Source organism: Canis aureus, chromosome 23, assembly GCF_053574225.1.
Source record: "Canis aureus isolate CA01 chromosome 23, VMU_Caureus_v.1.0, whole genome shotgun sequence".
NCBI lineage: Eukaryota > Metazoa > Chordata > Mammalia > Carnivora > Canidae > Canis > Canis aureus.
In genome coordinates, this window is record NC_135633.1 from 10,119,371 (window position 1) to 10,140,255 (window position 20,885).

Consider the following 20,885-nt stretch of genomic DNA (forward strand, 5'->3'; position numbering starts at 1 on the left):
GATATTTAATAGTGAAACTAGCAAATTCCAAAGATAAAGAGAAAATCCTTAAAGCAGCAAGAGACAAGAGATCCCTAACTTATATGGGGAGAAATATTAGATTAACAGCAGACCTCTCCACAGAGACCTGGCAGGCCAGAAAGGGCCTGGGCACTAAATGAGAAGAACATGCAGCCAAGAATATTCTATCCAGCAAGACACTCATTCAGAATAGAAGGAAAGATAAAAAGCATCCAAGATAGGCAGAAACTGAAAGAATATGTGACCACCAAACCAGCTCTGCAAGAAATGTTAAGGGGGACTCTGTAAAAGAGGAAGTCCAAAGAAACAATCCACAAAAACAGGGACTGAATAGGTATTATGATAATGACACTAAATTCATATCTTTCAATAGTAACTCTGAACATGAATGGGCTTAATGATCCCATCAAAAGATGCAGGGTTTCAAACTGGATAAAAAAGCAAGACCCATCTATTTGCTGTCTACAAGAGACTCATTTTAGACCTAAGGACACCTACAGCCTGAAAATAAAAGGTTAGAGAACCGTTTACCATTCAAATGGTTCTCAAAAGAAAGCAGGGGCAGCAATCCTCATCAGATAAATTAAAGTTTATCCCAAAGACTGTAGTAAAAGATGAAGAGGAACACTATATCATACTTAAAGGATCTATCCAACAAGAGGACCTAACAATCATGAATATTTATGCCCCTAATGTGGGAGCTGCCAAGTATATCAATCAATTAATAACCAAAGACATACTTAGATGATAATACACTTAAACTGGGAGACTTCAACATGGTGCTTTCTGTAAACGACAGATATTCTAAGCACAACATCTCCAAAGAAACAAGGGCTTTAAATGGATACACTGGACCAGATGGACTTCACAGATATTTACAGAACTTTACTTCCAAATGCAACTGAATACACATTGTTCTCAAGTGCACATTTCTTGAAAAGTGAGCTTTCTTCAGAGTAGATCACATCCTGGGTCACAAATCAGGTCTTAACCAAATCCCAAAGATTGGGATTGTCCCCTACATATTTTCAGACCATAATGCTTTGAAATTAAAACTAAATCACAAGAAGAAATTTGGAAGAAATTCAAACACGTGGAGGTTAAAGACCATCCTGCTAAAAGATGAATGGGTCAACCACGAAATTAGAGAAGAATTAAAAAGATTCATGGAAACTAATGAGAATGAAGATGCAGCCATTCAAAATCTCTGGGATACAGCAAAAGCAGCCCTGAGGGGGAAATACATTGCAAAACAAGCATCCCTCAAAAACTGGAAAAAACTCAAATACACAAGCTAACCTTGCACCTAAAGGAACTGGAGAAAGAACAGCAAATAAAACCTACACCCAGCAGAAGAAGAGAGTTAATAAAGATTCGAGCAGAACTCAATGAAATAGAGACCAGAAGAACTGTGGAACAGATCAACAAAACCAGGAGTTGGTTCTTTGAAAAAATTAATCAGATAGATAAACCATTAGCCAGCCTTATTAAAAACAAAAGAGAAAAGACTCAAATTTATAAAATCATGAATGAAAAAGGAGAGATCACCACCAGTACCAAGGAAATACAAACGATTTTTAAAAATATATTATGAGCAGCTATACACCAATAAGTTAGGCAATCTAGAAGAAATGGACGCATTTCTGGAAAACCACAAATTACCAAAACTGGAACAGGAAGAACTAAGAAAACCTGAACAGGCTGATAACCAGGGAGAAAATTGAAGCAGTCATCAAAAACCTCCCAAGACACAAAAGTCCAGGGCCAGATGGTTTCCCAGGGGAATTCTATCAAACATTTAAAGAAGAAACCATACCTATTCTACTAAAGCTGTTCCAAAAGAATGAGATGGAGTACTTCCAAACTCATTCTATGAGGCCAGCATCACCTTAATTCCAAAACCAGACAAAGACCCCACCAAAAAGGAGAATTATAGACCAATATATCCCTGATGAACACAGATGCAAAAATTCTCAACAAGATACTAGCCAATAGGATCCAAGAGTACATTAAGAAGATTATTCACCATGACCAAGTGGGATTTATCCCCAGGATGCAAGGCTGGTTCAACACTCGTAACGCAATCAATGTGATCATATTAACAAGAGAAAAAACAAGAACCATATGATCCTCTCAATAGATACAGAGAAAGTATTTGACAAAATACAGCATCCATTCCTGATCAAAACTCTTCAGAGTGTAGGGATAGAGAGAACATTCCTCAGCATCTTAAAAGCTATCTACGAAAAGCCCACAGCAAATATCATTCTCAATGGGGAAGCACTGGGAGCCTTTTCCCTAAGATCAGGAACAGGACAGAGATGTCCACTCTCACCACTGCTATTCAACATAGTAGTAGAAGTCCTAGCCTCAGCAATCAGGCAACAAAAAGAAATAAAAGACATTCAAATTGGCAAAGAAGAAGTCAAACTCTCCCTCTTTGCAGATGACATGATACTGTACATAGAAAACCCAAAAGACTCCACCCCAAAATTACTAGAACTCATACAGCAATTTGGCAGTGTGGCAGGATACAAAATCAATGCCCAGAAATCAGTGGCATTTCTATACACTAACAATGAGACTGAGGAAAGAGAAATTAAGGAGTCAATCCCATTTACAATTACACCCAAAAGCATAAGATACCTAGGAATATGCCTAACCAAAGAGGTAAAGGATCTATACCCTAAAAACCATAGAACACTTCTGAAAGAAATTGAGGAGACAAAAAGAGATGGAAAAATATTCCATGCTCATAGATCAGAGGAATTAATATTGTGAAAATGTTAATGCTACCCAGGGCAATTTACACATTCAATGCAATCCCTATCAAAATACCATGGACTTTCTTCAGAGAGTTGGAACAAATTATCTTAAGATTTGTGTGGAATCAGAAAAGACCTCGAATAGCCAGGGGAATATTAAAAAAAAGAAAACCATGGCTGAGGGCATCACAATGCCAGATTTCAGTTTGTACTACAAAGCTGTGATCATCAAGACAGTGTGGTACTGGCACAAAAACAGACACATAGATCAGTGGAACAGAATAGAGAATCCAGAAATGGGCCCTCAGCTCTATGGTCAACTAATATTTGACAAAGCAGAAAAGCTTATCCACTGGAAAAAGGACAATCTCTTCAGTAAATGGTGCTGGGAAAATTGGACAGCCACGTGCAGAAGAATGAAACTAAACCATTCTCTTGCACCATACACAAAGATAAACTCAAAATGGATGAAAGATCTAAATGTGAGACAAGAATCCATCAAAATCCTAGAGGAGAACACAGGCAATACCTTTTTGAACTTGGCCACAGCAAACTTGCAAGACACATCTATGAAGGGAAGGGAAACAAAAGCAAAAATGAATTATTGGGACTTAATCAAGATAAAAAGCTTCTGCACAGCAAAAGAAACAGTCAGCAAAACTGAAAGACAGCCTACAGAATGGGAGAAGATATTTGCAAATGACACATCAGATAAAGGACTAGTTTCCAAGATCTAAAAAGAACTTATTAAACTCAACAGCAAAGAAACAAACAATACAATCATGAAATGGGCAGAAGACATGAAGAGAAATCTCACAGAGGAAGACATAGACATGGCCAACACGCACATGAGAAAATGCTCTGCATCACTTGCCATCAGGGAAATACAAATCAAAACCACAATGAGATACCACCTCACACCAGTGAGAACGGAGAAAATTAACAAGGCAGGAAACCACAAATGTTGGAGAGGATGTGGAGAAAGGGGCACCCTTTTGCACTGTTGGTGGGAATGTGAACTGGTACAGCCACTCTGGAAAACTGTGTGGAGGTTCCTCAAAGAGTTAAAAATAGATCTTCCCTATGACCCAGCAATTGCACTGTTGGGCATTTACCCCCAAAGATACAGATGTAGTGAAACGCCGGGACACCTGCACCCCGATGTTTCTAGCTGCAATGTCCACAATAGCCAAACTGTGGAAGGAGCCTCGGTGTCCATCGAAAGATGAATGGATAAAGAAGATGTGGTCTATGTATACAATGGAATATTCCTCAGCCATTAGAAATGACAAATACCTACCATTTGCTTCGATGTGGATGGAACTGAAAGGTATTATGCTGAGTGAAGTAAGTCAATTGGAGAAGGACAAACATATGGTCTCATTCATTTGGGGAATATAAAAAATAGTGAAAGGGATTAAAGGGGAAAGGAGAGAAAATGAGTGAGAAATATCAGTGAGGGAGACAGAACATGAGAGACTCCTAACTCTGGAAAATAAACAAGGGGTAGTGGAAGGGAGGTGGGTGGGGGGATTGGGTGACTGCGTGATAGGCACTGAGGGGGCATTTGACAAGATGAACACTGGGTGATATGCTATATGTTGGCAAATTGAGCTCCAATAAAAAAAAAAAAAAAAAACTATAATATGGGCAGCCCGAGTGGCTCAGTGGTTTAGCATCACCTTTAGCCCAGGGCCTGATCCTAGAGACCTGGGATTGAGTCCCACGTCAGGCTCCCTGCAGGAAGCCTACTTCTCCCTCTGCCTGTGTCTCTGCCTCTCTCTCTCTCTCTCTCTCTCTCTCTGTGTCTCATGAATAAATAAATAAAATATTTAAAAAAATAATTAAAATGAATAAAATCTTTAAAAAATATTTTTTTTAAAAGATGGAAAAAAATCTACACCATAGAGTAGTTGCTTGCTGGCATGAGAATGAGCTCAATAAATATTCATTCTGACTAGTATTAGTATTCAAATATTCTTCTGGCCAATCCCAGTAATCCTGGTTTTCATTTTTTAACCTAAGTATAGATAATATTTCACACTAAACAAGCAAAAGATTTGCTTTTATTTCCATAAGGAGATGTTAATATTTTTTAGGATATTCCCTATGCATAAGATAAACAACAGTTTCTTTTGTTGTCTTATCAAGATAATACTAAACAGAATTTTTAAAAAAACTTTCTGATGGAACACGGATATTGTCTGAAATGACTGCATACTCCATTTCGTGTGTGTGTTACACATTATTTGAGAGTGCTCTTTCCTCCCTCTCAATTAGTTACATTTTTTCTCATACAATTTTTTAGTTGAGATATAAATCACATACCATTTAATTCACCCTAAGTGTTCAGTTCAAGGGTTTCTAGTATATTCATAGGGTGGTTCAGTCTTCATCTCCGTGCAATTCCAGAACATTTTCATCATCCCCAGAAAGAAACTTCATACTCTTTAGCAGTCACTCTCTATTCCCCCTCCTTCCAGGTCATGGCAACCACTAATATGTCTGTCTCTGGATTTGTTAGTTCTGGACATTTCATACAAATAAAATCATATAAGATACAGCCTTTTGTGCCTGGTTTTTATTTTTATTTATTTATATATTTTTAAAGATTTTATTTATTTATTCATGAGAAACACAGAGAGAGAGGCAGAGGCAGAGGCAGAAGGAGAAGCAGGCTCCATGCAGGGAGCCCGATGTGGGACTCGATCCCAGGACTCCAGGATCACAACCTGGGCCAAAGGCAGATGCTCAACCACTGAGCCACCAGGAGTCCCTGTGCCTGGTTTTCATTTAACCTAATGTTTTTTAAGGTTCATCCGTGTTATAGCATGCATTAGTACTTTATTCTTATTATGGCCAAATATTGCATTGTATGAACATTCCTCAATTTTATTTAAGCACTCATTAATTGATACTTGAGTTGCTTCCACTCCTTGGGTATTTTGAATAATGACGCTACAAATACCAATATACAAATTTTTATATGAATATATACTTTCATCTTTTGGGGGTATAAATCTAGGAGTGGAATTGCCAGCTCATATAATAACTATGTATAACTTTTTTAGGAACTGCTACTGTTTCCCAAAGTGGCTGCACCATTTTACATTCCTGCTAACAATGTACAAGGGTTCTAGTTTATCCACCATCTTGCCAACATCTTTTCAGTTATCTCAATCCTAGTGGGTGTAAGTAGTATCTTAGATAGTTTTGACTTGCATTTTGCTAATGAATAATGATGTTTAACATTGTTTCCATGTGCTTATTGGCCATTTCTATGTCTTTGGAGAAATGTCTATTTAGATCTTTTCAGCAACATGGATTTCCACTCACCAAGACCAACCCAGATGACTACAACTATCACTGAGTGCCTACTGTATCAAGAGCAGGGACCAACACTGAGCCCCTGCTACTGCACCATTGCCTGGGGTGGTCAGTCAACTCTCTAGTGACAGCTTGATACATTGGACCACTTCCATCATGGAAGGGGCAATGCTTTTCCTAAATGGAATAGACATATTGAATATAGATTTGTCTCCCCTGCATGCAATGCTTCTGCCAAAATCTGTGGATTTACAGAATGCCTTGTCCACCATCATGGTATTTATTTCACACAGTATTACTTCTGATTAAGGAAATCACTTTGCAACAAATAAAACATGGCAGTAGGGCTATGCTCATGGAATTCATTGGCTTAACCATGCTCCCTATTATCTTGAAGTAGCCAGCTGGGTGGAATGGTGGAATAACCTTTTGAAGACTCAGATAGCAACACCTTGCAGGAATAGGACAGTGCCCCCCCTCTGCCCTGCTCCCCCCACAGATATGGTAGGTGCTGTATTATTTTTTTAAAGATTTATCTATTTATTTATGATAGACAGAGAGAGAGGCAGAGACACAAGAGGAGGGAGAAGCAGGCTCCATGCCAGGAGCCCGACGTGGGACTCGATCCCGGGACTCCAGGATCGTGCCGTGGGCCAAAGGCAGGCGCTAACCGCTGAGCCACCCAGGGATCCTCATGGTAGGTGGTTTAAGTCAGTGTCCAGTATATGGTACTGTTTCTCCATAGCCACAATTCATGAGTCCAGGAATGAAGGCAAAGAAGTGTCAGTGGCTTCTCTCACTATTACCCTACTGATCCACTAGCAAATTTTTTTGTTTTCCATCCTTGTGACTTGAAGTTCTGGTAGTCTAAAAGACTTAGATCCAAAGAGAGGAACCACTCAAGAGAGAAGACTACACCTCTGGACAACAGCTTGAGCCCATGCCTGTGGAGTTCAGCCTGCTTGTGATCTGCTTGGTTGCATGGAAAACAGGTCTTCCCTATAGACCTTGGATCTACTTAGCCAGCCCCCACCATTGCATAAGCCAATTCCTTTTGAGAAATCTAAATCTAAATCTATCTTTATGATTCTGTTCCTCTAAAACAACTTATAGTACCAAATTCTGAATCAATCAGAGTTCAACCAGAGAAGCGGAACCAGTAGGATATGTATGTATCTATTAATGGCCCTATTGTAAGGAACTGGCTTACATAGTTGTCAGGGCTGCCTAAGCAGTCAGGACAGGCAGTCAGGATGGCAAGATCCAGGGGGAAGGAGAGCAATTGTAGTAGGCCCAATGACTATTTGGAGACCAGGTCAAGGAAGGTTTAAGCCTTTTTCTAAAGGCCTTCCAACTGATGAAGCCAGTTCCACGTAGGATAATCACTCATTTGATTAATTCACAGATAATTTATTATGGACATTAATCATGGCTGCAAAAAAACCTCTCATAGCACTGTGTAAATTAGATGTTTGAATAACTGAAGGATGATGTGTGTATACAACAAAGTGGCTCCATCTCCCCTTCACCCTTTAAGAAATATCTCTATGGCCCATCCAGCTGGCCTCACTTGAGAGAACTGAGGGCTGTAGTTCAGCCTAGCCAAGTTGACACATCCAAAGGCCATAACTGGGAGTCATAATTTTCATTTCTCATGAGAAAGCTTGCAAAGCATTGCTAGAGAGAATTATTTTTTCTATTATAAAGTGAGATAATGTCAGTTTAGACGGTACTTTAGTATAGATTTTGGTATAGATTTGGAGATTCATCTTTAAGTGAAACATTACTAGGTTCTGCAGACCAAAACCTGTATCAAATATCAGATACCCTCCACAAGTCCCAAACACTGCTCCCAGGTCTGTCATCCTCTGCAGAATACTTTTCTTCCTGCTTCATTCACTCAGTAAATGTTTACTGAGCATCTACTATGTGCCAGGAGCTCTGGTAGCTACTCTCAATAACAAGGATGGCATACAACAAGATAGAAGTGCTCTTTGCCCTTTGTTGATGGGTCCTGGGGACAGTAATGTACAACAGTAGCAGGAACAAGTGAATTCCCTCAGGTCCCTTGGCCTCCCTCTCAAATGATCTGCATCTCCTGACTGCATTCTCTTTACCTTCCTTTCTCAGGAGTAACTCCTTGCTCCATTTCAGGTTAACCCATCAACTGGGAGCTTGACCTCATTCCTACCTTCTTACTAATTAGCTAAACAGTAAATTATTTTACTCATTCGTTCATTCAGTAAGTGTTGAGGTTCTATTATGTACCAGGTACTTTGCTTAGTGCCAGATATTTAACGTTAAATAAGACAGGAATTGTTACAACAGAAGATGGAAGATGGACCAAGAAAACAAGCAAAACAAAGAAAAACAATAACAGAAAAATGAAAGGCAAGAAATGAAAAAAAATCCTATATATATATTTTTTGAAAGATTTTATTTATTCATGATAGTCACAGAGAGAGAGAGAGAGAGAGAGAGAGGCAGAGACACAGGCAGAGGGAGAAGCAGGCTCCATGCAGGAAGCCCGACACAGGACTCGATCCCGGGTCCCCAGGATCGCATCCCGGGCCAAAGGCAGGTGCCAAACTGCTGCGCCACCCAGAGATCCCAATCATCCTATATATTAATAATAGGTAGAAAAGAACAGCCACAGTAGGTGACTCAGAGCAGTCAGAGAAGGCCTCTCTGAAGAGACATTTCACGGGAGAGGCACAGAATGAGCAGGGGGCAGCCACGTGAGGAGCAGATGGATCGAGTGTTCTAGGCAAAGGCAAGCAACATCATGTGCAAACACGCTGTGGTGAATTAAAGCTTGACTTTTTGGTGGGACTGAGGGAACACTAGTGTGGTTGGAGAGCAGTGCTCCGAGAGGGTGGGACCAGAGGGTAGTGTGATAGGATGAAAGCAATTGAGAACATTGTTCAAGAAGGTGGGAGAAGGCAGGTGTGCTGAAGGTTGCTCAGAGGCCTACTGGTACAAGGAGGAATATGTCATTTGTTGGGGGCAACACGGAGGGCCTTGGTGGACAACAGTTGCTCTGCTGGAGTGCTGTGGACAGGCCAGGCTGGAGTGGATTCAAGTGTGAGTCGGAAGGAAGGAATCAGTGTAGACGGGAGGCTCTTTCAACAGGTTGGACTGGTAGGAGGAAGAGGATAAGGTGCAAGAGTAAAGAGTGAGATGGACTGAGTCCAGGTTTTCAGTGGTAATTTATCGGGGAAGCCGTTGGTGAGTGCCTGGGCCATACGAGGCGTAGCGCATCCGATGATGTGCCAGATGTGGTGCCCATCTCCCGATCCTAAGTGCTCTCCTGGCCATTTAAACCTAGCGCTAGAGATCTGGGAAGGAGAGGTCCCACTGCTGAAGCTCTTGGCCTTGTACAGAACACCCAGGTTCTGGAGGCAGACACAGCAGCCTGCAGTCCTGGCTCTGCACCTGTTACGTGTGCAACCCCGGACGAGGTCCTAATTGCGTACATACCTCTAAACCTGGGTTTCTCCAGCTGAGAACTGCAAAAAGCTTATGTCAAGTAAGGCGCATACAATATATAGAGCACAGTTTGGCATTTGCAAACAAAGCAAATGGCAGCTACTTTATTTAATTGGTATTCACCAGCCTCCCACACCCTAATAGAGCTGGGGTTGCCACCAGTGTGCTTCAGCAGAGGTTCTTACTAAATTATGTCGTGTCTATGTACGTATCTGGCTTCCCCTCTAGAACATTAGACATTGTCAAAAGAAAAGTTATGTAGAAAATAGAATGAAAGTGTTTTATGAGCTGTAGACTACTTTTCGGATATAAGTTATATTAGGGGCTTGGGAGTCTAACTGGGGAACTAACAAGTTAAGGCAACAGAGGGGATGGGGTAAAGGCGAGCCAACAGGCATGAATGACGCTCTGTGAGAGCCCCCAAACTCTGCCCTGCAATGCAGTGCGTGGGCTGCTGGGAAGATTCCTTGAGGAAGGAGAATTTTTATCTGGATCCGAGTTCAAGGACAGTAGGAATAAAGATGAGAGAAACTAATGTGAGAGCCAGTCCTCAGGTAGGACCAAAAAGAACTGGTTAAAAATGTCATGAGAGACAGGGGTTGGTGTTAGGGAGGCCAAGACATCAGTTGCCAGAACCCCTGGGATTAGGCTTCCCAAAGCCTAATGGAAAGAGGCCACTGAGGGGCAAGACACACAGGCAGAGAAGGGGACAGGACACAAATGACGGGGCAGCGAAGAGCTGGAGACACAGACAGGTCTGGGAGTACAACAAAACACCTGGAGAGGCCCCAGCATGACAAAGGTAAGAAGCGGAGAGACATGTGAGACGTCTCATCTGTGGTGCTGTGGATGTCAAAGGGGAGAGCCCATGTAGAACCCCTGGCGGACTGGAGACCCTGTTACTGGTCAGGGGCCTCAGGAGACAGAAACCAACCAGTAATTTAAAGAGGGGGGGTTTAACATAAAGAATTACTATAGGGGCACCTGGGTGGCTCAGTTGATTAGGCATCTGCCTTTGACTCAGGTCATGATCCCAGGGTCCTGGGATTGAGCCCCACATTGGGTTCTCTGCCCAGTGGGGAGTCTGCTTCTCCCTCTGTCCCTGTCCTTCCTCATGTTCTGTCTCTCAGATAATATATATATATATATATATATATATATACATATATATATATATATATATATATATATATATACCAGAATATTGGCTATGAAGGGATAAAAAATAAAGGAAGGATAAATCCAGGAAAGGGCCCCCACAAGGTTGATCTTAAGATCTTGGAAGAAAGTATGTGGCCGTGGTCCTTTGCTTGGCAGGAATTTTGCTGGGTGCCACGACTGAAAATTGATGAGCAAGGAAACCCCAAAGAGTGACAACAAAATTTCGCAGATGTTGATGATGCCACTATGCTAACATTTCTTTTTTATTTTTACATTTCCTTTTTTTTAAAGATGTATTTATTTATTTACTCATGATAGACAGAGAGAGAGAGAGAGAGAGAGAGGGAGAGGCACAGACACAGGCAGAGGGAGAAGCAGGCTCCATGCCGGAAGCCGGACGTGGGACTCGATCCCGGGACACCAGGATCACGCCCTGGACTGAAGGCAGGCGCTAAACTGCTGAGCCACTCAGGGATCCCCTATGCTAACATTTCTGACATGTTATGGTCCTGGTAGCTTTTGTGTAAGGCAGTGAAATCAGGAGGAGCAAAACTCTCTTGGACATATTCTTAGATGGCAAGGACCGAAACTGGTTGTAATTTGACTTGAAGGCCCTGCTGAGGAGCCCACAGAACATCAAGGTGGCCCTTGATCCCACAGTCCTGGCCTCCCTCCGCTGTGTCCCCTGTCCTCGGGGACAGAGACCACTGAGGAGCAAAGCTAAGGGAACTAGACGCTGAGGACAGAGACGGTGACAGGACACAACTGACACAGTGAGAGTTCTGGACACCAAGGAGCCAGAAATAGCACCAGTGTAAGCAGAGGGGCCTGGAAAAGGGGGCAGGTCTGATCCGGGAAGGGTGGGTACAGGGCATCTGTCCGGGTGCACTGAGACGGTCCCCCCTACACCAGGGCCCAGGCTCAGCCTCACGCGGGTGTCCATCCATCCCCCTGGGGAACTAACCAGCAGGACGTACACCCAAGAAGAACACGCTTTTTTTTTTTTTAATTTTTATTTATTTATGATAGTCACAGAGAGAGAGAGAGAGAGGCAGAGACACAGGCAGAGGGAGAAGCAGGCTCCATGCACCGGGAGCCCAAAGTGGGATTCGATCCCGGGTCTCCAGGATCGCGCCCCGGGGCAAAGACAGGCGCTAAACCGCTGCGCCACCCAGGGATCCCCCGAACACGCTTTTCAAGAGTCCATCTCTTAAGCATTTATTAGACACCTCTTAGGTGCCCTCCCCAGCCTGCGTGGCCAGAGATCTCAACGAGTGGGTGTCCCTGCCCTCAGGGGGCTCAGAGCCCGGCTCCCCAGGGCAGAGCCAAGAGGAAGCTCAGTATTTGCTAGGCAGGCCAGCAGGTCGGAAGTGGTTGGGGTCTTTGCCACTCCGGCCCCATTTGTTGGCAGCCTGGTCAGCCTTCGAGTCCTCTGCTCCGTGGCCGCTGTTCCCAAACTTAAAAAGGTCTGTGATTCTCTGAGAATTCTCTCTGGCGTCGCTGGGATGGAGGGGGACAGGCAAGAGATGAATTAGGGCCTGATGAGTGAAGCCCACCGCCCCCACCAATCTCTCCTCTCTCCAAGGGCTGGCTGACAGGAGCCAGGGCAGGAGGGGCTGAATCACCCTGCACCTGACCCTGCACCGGGCACAGCCCACCCCAGCCAGGCTGGTCCCCGGGCCCCCAGCAGGAAGGCAGGGAATCCCCGGGTCCCCCGGCCTTGCTGTGGCCCTGGGAGCCACTCCAACCCCACACTGGGCCCAGAGGAGGGGGTGGGCAGGACCAGGAGGAGCCAGTCCCTCCCGCAAACATCTCAGGGGCTTGGCTGTCCTCTGAGAGCCTCGCCCAGCTCACCATCCCTGCATCCCCAGGGGCCCAGGTCACCTGATCACTTTAGCAGCCCAGGCGCCCCCAGGTCCCCTTCTTGCAGCGTCATAGTTCCCCCGGGCATGGAAGTATTTGTCTGAATTTTTGTAGTTGGCTTCTCTCATGTCAGAGTAGGCTCTCAACATGTCTCTAGTCCCTGGAAAGGAAGGAAACTGAAGGTGATTATCTCTTGGAAAATAGAGAAAAAGTTTTCCTCCCACTGATACTAGATTTCAGTCTTTGACAAAACGCTTGGAGATGATCTTGGCTGGGAGAAATATTCCCTAACTCTTCACTCCCCTGATTCCTCCAGAATCGCACTGGATACACATTTTATTATCTTTGATTCCATCCTGTAGATACCTGGCTTTTGGCTCTGTGTGATGTGTGTGAACAAGGGTGGGATGGTCTCTAAGGGATGCTTCCTTGTACAATGAACCTCTACCTGGAAAGAAAAGGGAAGGCCCGCGCTGGGACATGAGGACAAAGCCAGAGGGTGGGGGTGGCTGCTGCCCCAGGGAGCTCCCAGCCTAGTCAAGGGGAGAAATTCATCCCTGTGGGCAGCATAAAGACAACTCGTCCTACCTACTTCTGAAGGTCCAGGGTGTATTTTGCTTCCAGGCAAATGTCAGAATTCAATCATTCATAGAATTGAAAGAGTGAGCTCCCCAAAACAGCTTCACAGAAATCGAGTCACCAGATGCATAAAAAAGGCAACTGACCCGCCAGCTCTAAAGCTCAGTGTCCTCCCCATAAATGGAAGAGTATCGCCTTCCCCACGGTGGTTTGCAACGAAATGAGAAAATAATCATATAACTTCTAGAAGATTATAGGTGCTCAATACGCTATCACCTCCCTAGGCCTTAGGAAGCCTGGGACAAATCCAGCAGCGGGACTAGGCTAAGAGGAAGGCCAGAGAGTTATGGACTGAAGGAGTCTCAGTAGACCACTCAGTAACCACATGAAGACTTCTAGAAAGTAGCTGACAAGGCAAAAGAGAAAAACCTCAGTCGAGTGGTCATCATAGTTTGAGTAATATCGGCCACGCCCCTATCTTCATTTCGTGTATTTCTCATTCCCAGTGCTCAGAAAGATCGCTTGGTTGAGCAGCACAACCTTCTGACTATACTGATTCCCTCCCAGTTAACAGATTCAATAGATGCCTGGGGGCCGCTTGCTTTAGAAGCACTTCCAAATGCCCGAATATCTGTCACTCGCGGAGCAAGACTGCAGGTAGTAGTACCCAATCTTGAGTGGGGAAAAAACCCACTGGGTGCTTGCTAAAGGCCAGATTTCAGGCTCAGCCTCAGAAATTGTGATTCAGCAGAGGGGGAGTGTGTGGACCAGGCATCTGCATTTCACGAAGCACCCCAAGCCCCAGGTGATTCTCATGCAAGTGGCCCTAGCATGACCCTTTGAGAAACCTTGACCTAAAGATGAAAAAAAAAATTGTAGCTGTGCCTGTGAGTATTTAGAAAGGACTGACAGCAAAGTCTTAAAGCAATAGCCACTGGCCATCACAGAGAACTCAAAATAAATGATTTTGTGAAATAAGCAAATTTAGCCTCTTGACCTTGCCTAATAAGGGGTATATCTCTTCTCTCCGGCCCAACCAGGACTCAGGCCAGAAGAGGATCATCATGTAATTCCTTGTGCCTTCGACTGGGGGAGAGAGCTCTCAGAGTTGCCTTCCGCCTGCAACACAGCCTGACTATCTGGCATTTGGACAGATGAGCAAGAGGATTATGTGTTCACAGGCCCCTCACTCTCCCATGTGCTCTCTGGTCTGGGAGACAGGGTAGTCCTGTCACAGGAAGCTCTGGGAGCGCCAGCACTGGGGTACTTTGCTCTGTGTGGGGACTTTGTTAGGACTCTTCATCTCTTTCTGCCTCAGGTCCTCTAATAAGACATGATGGTGCCTACATCCCAGGATTAAAGATTAAAACCTGAAGATGAAAACGAGTTCATCCATACCTGTAAAGCTCTCAGAGCAGCACCTAGGACGGCCAAGCTCAGTTACTCTTGGGTGTAATTACTAGGTGCACAAGTTGGATGCACCCACTTCAGGCTGCCTGAGACCCAGCCATGAGCTGTCCCTGCCTTCCCACCAGGAGGCACTAGAGTCCACTCGGAATAGGGAGCAGGCACCAGGGACCCCAGATCTCTTCCAAACCCTATATGACCTCAGGCAAGGGGATCCCCATGGAAGAGGGCGATGCTGGCCAGAAAATCCAGAGGTGGTGGGATAGGACAGATGAGGTTTCAGGGGAAAAAGCACAAGAAGGAAGTAAGGCCTGGAGATCTGATACACAGTATAATGGGCACCAAACAATGTATTATTATAACTATGAAGCTTGCTATCCTCTAGAACTTAATTATTTCTTTTGTAAAAAAAAAAAAAAAAAAGATTTTATTTATTTATTTGACAAAGAGAGAGAGAGAGAGAGAGAGCACAAGCAGAGGGAGCAGTAGGCAGAGGGAGAGAGAGAAGCAGGGCCCCAATGAGCAGAGAGCTCAACATGGGGCTCGATTCCAGGACCCTGAAGTCATGACCTGAGCCTAAGACAGGCGCTTAATCAACTGAGACTTGCAGGCGCCCCAAACTTAATTATTTCAAATACTATTAAAAAAAGGATAATTATATAATATAGTAGAGGTGCTAATTATAGCTACAAAGGCAATCAAATATATAAATGCATCAAATTAACGTGACATATACCTTAATTATATATACTGTTATATGTCAGTTATATTGCAATAAGAATAAATAAAAAAGCTTGGCGAAACTGCTGACTTGCAAACCACGCTTTGTGCTTCCCACTCTGGCCCCTGTGTAGATGTGGCACCCGCTCAAGTGAACTCCGAAGGAGGCCAAGTGCAGTCTCCCCATGACCCCCATGCTTTGGTCCTTACCTTGACCTGCTTCCTTGAGGAATGTCAACCATCTCTGGCTGCTGACGCCCAGGACCAGGGAGCACAATAGGATGCCCACGAGAAGCTTCATCCTGCTGCAGAGTCCTGGGGACACATGAAAAGGAGATGAGTTTGGTTTTTGTTTGGTTTGGTTTTCTACATGGGGGGAATGTGACCTATCCTTCGTGTGTACACACACACACACATACGTGTACCTATGCACCCATGTACATGCATCGGTGTGTGGGGTATATGGAGAAGGAAGTGGACAGCGTGTATTAGCATAATTAGCAGGTGATACATAGCTACGTAGACAGAATTCCAGGGGGTCCATGTCTCCATTTCCACTTGCCTCCCGGGAATCCCAGGATGAGAGCCTGCACGGCACTTCCAATACACACCACTTTCAATCCTGCCCTATGAGCCCTCACACCCACTGACAGGAAGCTTCCGAGGAGGCCTCTGGGCATTTGTGACCGTGCACCTGTCTGTCGAATGAGATGAGTGTAACGATGCCCACACACTTGCAGGTGCCTCTTGTACCCACCCCCGAAGGCCCACAGAGGACAATCACAACTAAAGCCCAGTCCCAGAAAGTATTCACATCTGCTGAATCCTCATTGTCAGGATCATGGATCCAGGAAAGGAGCAGATTGCTGGGACCCAGCACAGGAACGCTGTGGGGAAAGAGAACCTGCCAGGAAGAACCGCTTGGAAGGTTCTGGACCTCACCTTTGGCTGTCCCTCCCCGCGGAGGCTCCTGGTGAGGCTGAGCTGCCCTGGCCTCCGGCCTGCGATGTGTGCCAGCACATATATACTGACGCTCTGCTGGAGGGACGAATGGAAGACAGGGCGAGGGAAAACACTGGGCTGGGGAAATTCCCCGAGGCCAGAGGAAGCTGCAGATCATCAGGCTTTTTCCTCGAAGCCTCTCATTTCCCAGGTTGTGCAATGTGGCAGATTCCGGGAGTGTGGCAAACGTGGGGTTTCCAGCCTCTTTCCACTCTCACTGCTGCTCAGGAAAGGTTTTCTTCCCCACACAACTGCTGTGAAGGGGGATCAATAAGAGAAAAAGAGACCCGAGTGCCTAAGGCCTGAGAGCGCACAGGGCCACTGGAGGAGCAGAAGGGGGTCCACTGAGGGGCGCGAAGCCTGGGGCTGGGCCCGGGGAGCGGGAGGGAGACAGGAAAGCCTCAGGACCAGGGCAATAAGCTTCCAGCAGCCAGCAGAGGGCCTGGACACTGGGAAGGTCCTCCAGACGCCCCAGCATCACGACCGGCCACTGTGGGGCACCTCTGCAGGCGCAGTGAGGACTGGGCCGCCCAGGGACACGGACCTGGGGCTAGATACTGGCTCCCATGTCACGCAGAAATGACATCCTAAAAACCATCAGGAAACAGCACACTGGCTGGGAGCCGAGCAGAATAGAAGATTCAGGAAGGGAGCCGAGAAAGCGGGATGCAGCGCAAGAACAGAGGGAGCGGCCGCTTCGCCCGAAGAGCAGGACCGCGCGGTCCTGCGGGAGGTTAGTCAGGGTGTGTGCGGAAGGCCCTGCGCAGGGCTCCGCGGGGCCGGGAGGCCCGGTGGGCGCCCCGACCCCTTCCTGCCCATTCAAGTGAAAGGAACGCGCCGAGCTCATCGGATTTCCTCGGGGAGAGAGGACGGTGCATGTGTGACGTGGCTGCTTCAGGGGGCGTCCAGAGGACAGACCCGTCCTTGTCACACTGAGGCCCTGGGCCACAGGCCGGAGGCAGTAGGGCAGGGAAGGCCCGGCCCAGGGGTGCTGGCTCAGGGGTGCTGCCTGGAGCGCCCCTGGCAGACGAGGAACACCAGCGGCTCGGCAGACACAAGACAAGTGCCTGCAGGGCTGATGCCAGCAACCTGGAGACGGGGCAGCCCAGAGGCTGCAAGATGCTCCGTAGTGGCCAGGTCGGAGGTGGGATTCATGCTCCACCAGTAACCCAGAGAAGAAGCAGGAGGCCCACTTCTGACTTGTTACAAGACTAGAAGGGATCCGAGCAGGACGTTGCAAAGGGGAGGCTGACCCAGGACGAAGCAAATCAGGCGAGGATTACACGAGCGTGAGGGAATCATTGGCTGAGATGGGCGCCTGCCACTGCGGGAGTGATGCCTCTTCTGGGGCTGGGTCTCATCTTAATTCCTGTAGGTGTGATGAGCTGAAGCTGCAGGCAGACAACTGTCAAAGGATCTCTCTGCCCTGTGGGCCTTAGCCAAGGCGATGCTAAGCTACATTTGGATATTCCCCACACAAATCATTCCTTGGGAAAGCTGGGGTCCCTAGGTCGCTGAGTCCGTGACCCTGAGCTGCTTTGGCTCCCGGGGTTGTAGGAGTAGACATGTGGGGAGACGGGCAGTTGTCAACCCTCCACAGCCATTGGTGACAGGGAGCTTGGGGGCTGCTTCCCAGAGGAGGCCATGGGATGCCCACAGTCTGCCCCCTTGGCTCCCCAGGGCAGAAATTCTGGGTCAATGACCCCATCCTGTGACAATTCCTTTGCTCCTTTGTGGCCCTTCTGTGCTGGAATGCTCCCTCCCCCACTTTCACACAGCATTCAAGTCATTCCCTTCTTTGATAGAGACATTGCAGAGAGACTGAGTGCAATTTCTAGACACCAAGAGACGCTCCTCACAGGGACGTGAACAAGCACCGCGTGGTCTCATCCTTTGTCACATCGTGTATTCAAACTTCTTGGAAGGGACACTCAGATCTCTGCAGGGCCCTGCTAGAACAATAGATATTAGGGACCGGCAGCTAATTCCCTGGTGTCTAATACAGAAGGAAGATGCTGGCATGCTGGCATCAGAATGTCCAGGCCTTAGAGAGATGTCCCAGGTCTCCCCGGAATCGCTGTGTCCAGGTTTGCAGAGACAGTGCCCATTAGGGCTTCTTCTGTCAGCTTTATCAGTAGTGGCAACCCCTTCACTCTCAGAGTGACCTGGTTTACATAAGGTAGATGCCCCCCCACCCCGTGACCAGGCTATTAAGGGGCCTCAGAGACCCCCCTTTGCTCTGTTGCAATTAATGTAAGTGGATGAGAAGGGGACCAAGGCTTGAAGAATCAGAAAGACAAAGTTAAAAAAGAAGTTCCACAGGACACCGTGACCCAGGGAGGCACGGGAGGCCTGGATCCCACGGTCAGAGGGACAGCAGAGAGAATGATGAGCATTTTCATGAATTTAAAATGAGAAGAATAACCATACTTACCTGCAAGGTTCACATGGATAAGAAATAAAAATTTCATCATTCTGATGTTGAAATATGTCCCATATTTCTTGGTCTTTCACAGTGGCGGACTCCCAAACCCTTGGAACTGCCTGGGTGTTGACAGACACAGAGGGGTCTTTAGTGACGTTCGTGAGGTGACTTGGGACCTCACGAAGGACAGGGGCTGATTGCCAGGAGGCCCAAGCATATGATTGGAGGCACTTTCGTTCCGTCCTCTTACTAGAGGGAAGGTTCAGGGACAGGAGCATTGAATCAATCCCCCATGCCCCAGGATTTAAGTAATCCCTTATGCAACGAAGCCTCCATAAAACCCCAGAGGGCCTCGGTTCAGAGAGCTTCCAGGGTGTAAGCATATGGAGACTCGGGAGAGTGGTGACCTGGGAGGACATGGGGCCTGTGGCCTTTCCCATCCTTTGCCCTCCGGATCTCCTCATCTGGCTCTTCCTCTGTATCCTCTTCTATAGCCTTCATGACACTGGTAAATAGAAGTAAGTGTTTCCTCGAGTTCTGTGAGAGCTTCTAGCACATTATTCCAACCCAAGGGGGAGGTGGGGATCCAGCCACCTGGATCCCTCAGCCTGTCTGGGGTCTGTCAGAAGCACACAGAGCAGCGGGGGTTTAGGATTGACATCTGCCTGGCTGAGGTGAAGGGGAAAGATCCTGTCCTAGGACTGACTCCTTAACGGGAGGCTTCTGTGCTCTCCCTGGGTAGAGAGTGTCAGAAATGAGTGGAATTCTAGCACACCCAGTTGGTGTCTGAGAACTGCTTGGTGATGCATGTGGGGGATCCCCACAGACCCTGACCCTGGATCTGAGACCTAAAAGACTGCCTCATTGGGTGTGGTCGGGGTGGGTCCATTAAGGCTGAAAGGGGGCTTGGGTCGGTCTGAGCACCTCAGAGCTCTTCATACACTGAACCTTTCTGCGCTGCCAAGACAGTTCATAATACTTTATACGTTGCAGAAGACAGAAGATTAATTAATAGATTATTACGCTGCCACACATTATTAACGCTTTAAGAAGGGAGAGGACAGGGATCCCTGGGTGGCGCAGCGGTTTGGCGCCTGCCTTTGGCCCAGGGCGCGGTCCTGGAGACCCGGGATCGAATCCCACGTCGGGCTCCCGGTGCATGGAGCCTGCTTCTCCCTCTGCCTGTGTCTCTGCCTCTCTCTCTCTCTCACTGTGTGCCTATCATAAATAAATAAAAGTTTAAAAAAAAAAAAAAAAGAAGGGAGAGGACCAAGCAGAGTTAGATTTTTAAAGATCCTGCTTTGACTACTCAGGACATAGCAACATTCTTTCAAGTCTGGGTGTCTCTGAAGATCTCTTTGGTAGAAACATTGTGCCCAGGACAGTGTTTGTGATGCACAAGACAAGGCGGAGTCCCTGCAGCTGTGCAAGGGAAGAGGGAACATTCTCTGGGCCCTGGAACTCCACAGGTAGCACCGGGAGAAACTGAGGCTGGAGGAGCTCAAAACTTGCCACAAGGAAAAGAGAGGGCAAAGCGGGTTCAGGAACACATGCAATATTGACTGCGTCATCTTTTCCGTCTAAAGACCCCCAGGTAGTTAGAGTAAAAGAAAACTTTATCAGCATTTCCATCTGTATGATTTCCTTTTATTCTTCACTTTCTTCTTTCCAATATGAACTACTTGTTTAGCATCCACTTGTGAACAACTGTGGGCATCCGTTGAGGCTACAATTCATGTACTCTCTAAAGCATTGCTGGTTTTAAAACTAAATACTATATCCTGCATCATAAAAATACCTTTTAAAAAACTTAAATCGAGAATAGCTTAACAGAAAGAGTTTATGCTCCCCACAAAAGATGTTCAGGTCTTGCCCTTTCTTTTTTCAAGTTTCATCTTATGCATTGATCGGCACTAATTCTTTTAAAAATGTTATTAACTTATTTTAAGTCATCTCTACACCCAACGAGGGGCTCATGCCTCCATCCCAAGAACAAGAGTCCCATGCCCTACGATCTGAGCCAGCCAGGAGCCTCTAGGGACACGAATTCTTAACTTTGTTGTACTTTCTTTCTCAATAGCAAATAGTCTTTTTGAGTGATCATCATCTCATTCATTCCCCTCATG

General features: G+C 46.3%; 1 protein-coding gene across 1 annotated transcript; it reads right to left on the reverse strand.

The window, feature by feature from the left end:
* Positions 1-11,965: 11,965 nt before the first annotated feature.
* On the reverse strand, positions 11,966-16,421 carry LOC144294574 (serum amyloid A protein-like). The gene is made up of 4 exons (XM_077866283.1): positions 16,275-16,421; positions 15,543-15,647; positions 12,648-12,786; positions 11,966-12,263 (listed from the first exon to the last, which is right to left on the reverse strand). Exons 2-4 carry the CDS (start codon positions 15,631-15,633, stop codon positions 12,101-12,103), a joined length of 393 nt encoding a protein of 130 aa, XP_077722409.1. The 5' UTR covers positions 15,634-15,647; positions 16,275-16,421; the 3' UTR covers positions 11,966-12,100.
* Between the last annotated feature and the right edge of the window lie 4,464 nt (positions 16,422-20,885).